Source organism: Fundulus heteroclitus, unplaced genomic scaffold (genome assembly GCF_011125445.2).
Source record: "Fundulus heteroclitus isolate FHET01 unplaced genomic scaffold, MU-UCD_Fhet_4.1 scaffold_258, whole genome shotgun sequence".
NCBI classification, from domain to species: domain Eukaryota; kingdom Metazoa; phylum Chordata; class Actinopteri; order Cyprinodontiformes; family Fundulidae; genus Fundulus; species Fundulus heteroclitus.
This window is the reverse complement of record NW_023396668.1, coordinates 210,051-213,645: the sequence shown is the minus strand read 5'-3', so window position 1 is coordinate 213,645 and position 3,595 is coordinate 210,051. Positions and strand designations below refer to the sequence as shown.

Below are 3,595 nucleotides of genomic sequence, written 5' to 3'. Positions count from 1 at the left end.
CCTCAGTCCGGAACAGTACGTATCTCCTCTAAACTTAACAAAGCATGGATTTTGTCTCAGTGTGTTTTTAAAGTGTGTTTCCCCAGCTGAACACACGCACACAGGTACGGATGCAGGCTGAAAATATTTGTGGGACAACAGTTGTAGCTTTTATTAAGCATTTGAAGAGAGTAAATAAATTATAATTTGTCGACTAAAAATTATTAACTGATTAATTTAGTCGATGCGATTATTGGTGCTGACTAATCTTGGCAGCCCTGCACGGCGTATGTGTAATTTTGCTGCTGCAGGTTTTCAGACACAACCTGTCTAATGTCCAGGGTGTTTGTTTTGGTATTGGTTCTCTACACAGACACTTAGCTGAGCAAACACCTTCAAATACACCCATACCTCTGGCTTTGTGGACGGGCAGACTGATCCTCTATTTCAAAGACTCTGCTTTGAAATAGAGATGATTGGTTGAAACAATTAGGGCTGGTCAATATAGAAAAAAACCCACATATCAGTGAAATAGAAATCATATTGGATCGATATCGATAATTATCAACAAGTTCAAAACATATATCTTAAGTGCAGTCCTGGCCATTTTATGCTGTTGCTTAGCGACCTACTTTTAGATAAAGAACACATAAACACTGAATTCAAACTCAAACCTTTATTCAACCAACTTTTTACCAAAACTACAAGTTTTTAAAGAAAAAAGAACACATGCTCTCTGAGCCCTTTGAAGGGGGCGGAGCTTTTCCTGGGTCTGTGTTTCTGATTGGTTGGGAGGATGTAATGATTGTAATTTTAACCTACATGGCTAGAATGTAAAAGGAAGTAGGACTGTTATTCTATTGAACTTTTTATTTACCTTTTTTTTTCTACCATTGATATATGTCCATCGATCAATATGTATCGTTATTGAATTATCGTCCAGCCCTAGCAACAATATCTGTTGCATATGCATGGAAAAAATGGCTTCCTATAAAAATTAATAAATGTCAAATAATTATTTGTCTCAAAATCAGCATGACATAAATTGTTGAATTTAGATTAATGAGCAGTAATTATGCCTTGTTGAAAAACTTTTTAGGTTGGTTTTTTTCTTCTTTTTGCATTATCTTATATAATCTGATATATATGGTAAATTATTACTTATTTTTATCTTTGTTTTCCCTGATGTTCTCACATTTCATCCCTTCATAATACCATAATTTTAACTGGAGGATAAATTCCTGTTTATGTTTTAATTCATCTTTAATTCTTGGTGTTGTTGGCTTTCACAAAGCAGTGACTTGTGTCTCACAGGGAGTGAGCGTAGAAGCTGTGGACCCCGTCTTCCAGGCTAAGATGTTGGACATGTTGAAGCAGACGGGCAGGTAGGAGTCAACAAGATCAACATTCATATATTCACAATCCTGAGCTCACAGATTATCTATAAAGATTTAAAAAACGAAGGTAAAGCTGAGAAGCGGTATATCGTAAACATTTCTGTTTTTAAAAAAAGCCAGACATCAGAAGTAGTCAGCTTTTGTTTCTGTCGGACTTACTTGCTGCTGTTATTTTCAGGCCGGAGATGGTCGTTGGATGGTACCACAGTCACCCCGGTTTCGGGTGCTGGCTGTCGGGCGTGGACATCAACACAAGCAGAGCTTCTTCGAGGCGCTGTCAGAGCGAGCGGTTGCAGTGGTCGTTGACCCCATCCAGAGTGTCAAAGGAAAGGTGGGGACAAAGACCGTTAAAAAAACGAATAGTGCTCAATCCAAGTTTGAATTATTTAGGAAAACCGCCCTGTTTCTTTTTTCTGCCGCTGTGTCCCGCAGGTAGTTATTGATGCTTTCAGACTGATTAATGCCAACATGATGGTGCTGGGTCATGAACCAAGGCAAACCACGTCCAACCTGGGTCATCTGAACAAGCCATCAATCCAGGTAACTTCTTAATTTGAATAAAAAGGTGGACAGTGATGATTTCTACTCAGAATGAGGTACTTACTGGTTGGATTGAATCTTATCTTTTTAGGCTTTGATTCATGGACTTAACAGACACTACTACTCCATCACCATCAATTACAGAAAGAATGAGCTGGAGCAAAAGGTTTGGATTTCAAGAGGTCATTAAGGTTTTTTTTTTTTGTGCAATTAATAATGAACGTGACACTGTGTTGTTTTACAGATGCTGCTGAACTTGCATAAGAAGAGCTGGATGGAGGGCCTGACCCTGCAGGACTACAGCGAGCACTGCAAGCTTAATGAGACTATTGTCAAAGAAATGCTGGAGCTGGCTAAGAACTACAATAAGGTAGAACCTGAACACCTCGTTCCTCACGGTTGTATTTTACCAAACATAGCATTGAGGTTTTTTTTTAGGGGACATGTTATTTTTAATAAGACAAGAAAGCGTTTATCGCTAAATAAAACGAGTAAAGGTAATGTTGATTTAAAATATTTCAGGGTTTATTAACCTAATGTAGCACTTGTGTCCAGCAGTGACGATTTGGTCCAGTTGTTGGTAAAGATGTTGACTACAGCACTAAGGGGGGGTTGTGCAGTAGCTTATTTTTGATGTAAAGTAAAGCAAACTGCAGTTTTTTTTACTTAAAACTAAAATGAAATTGGATCTCGTGAATATTTAAACCTGTCTTGTTTTCACCCCAGGCCGTTGAAGAGGAAGATAAAATGACCCCAGAGCAGCTGGCTATTAAGAATGTTGGAAAACAGGTACTGATGATTTTTCTTCATTTATTTCAAGCTTCCAATGAAAACTAAAACCTCGTTAGAGTTTGTTAAAGCTGACTTATTCGTCACGGATCAGGTTGCTTTGTTGTTCGGTGTTTATGTAACTTAATTTGGTTTAAAGTTCTGTTAAAACCCTGCGGACATTTGGTAAAAACCTCTTCGGTCATTGCTGACTTCATCTGTTTTTCTCCCAGGATCCAAAGAGACACTTGGAGGAGCACGTAGACGTTTTAATGACATCCAACATCGTTCAGTGCCTAGCTGCCATGCTGGATACGGTAGTTTTCCAGTGATGGATCCCTCTGTGTATAACTGTTCATATTACAACCATTCTTTTCTTTTATATAAAAATAAATGTATGTTGGAAATTACTTTAGTTTGTCTGATTTTGATCTTGCTGAGACTTTTACATGAAATGTTTTCATTAATAACTTTATTTTTTACAACAACAAATGGTAGGAAAAAAACAGGATGGGTAGAAAATCTAAAAAAAACGACTCCTTCACAAACAGTTTTACTCTAAGATGAGACATTTCTGTTAGGCGGCGGCAGTCCCAGCAGCTCGATGATGGATGTCTCACACTGATCCTGCACTGAGGGAAGAGTCTAGTTTTCTTTCTCCTTTTAGGCGACAGTAATCTGTAACCAAAATCCATTGAGCCAATTTATTGCAGCGATAGGCTTGGAGACAACTCCCTTCCCTTTGTAATGTTCTTGCTAACCACTAGATGGTGAGAAGAAACATGTTGAAAAATGAAATATGGAAAACCAGATCAACATGCAATCATTTAAGCGCTGGAACCCACAATGTATTGCAAAAGTGCAACGTTTGTGGTTTCCTATTCCATTCAAATGTAATTATAAATGCACAC

The 3,595-nt window shown here is 38.0% G+C and overlaps 1 protein-coding gene across 1 annotated transcript; it reads left to right on the top strand.

The window, feature by feature from the left end:
• Positions 1–3: 3 nt before the first annotated feature.
• On the top strand, positions 4–3,094 carry LOC118559269 (26S proteasome non-ATPase regulatory subunit 14-like; the record flags this gene model as incomplete). The annotated part of the gene is given in 9 exon segments (XM_036129958.1): positions 4–15; positions 1,294–1,364; positions 1,555–1,630; positions 1,633–1,707; positions 1,809–1,916; positions 2,008–2,082; positions 2,161–2,286; positions 2,643–2,705; positions 2,918–3,094. Coding segments are annotated over 9 exon segments (705 nt in total), but the record flags the coding sequence as incomplete, so codon positions are not given.
• Positions 3,095–3,595: the final 501 nt, after the last annotated feature.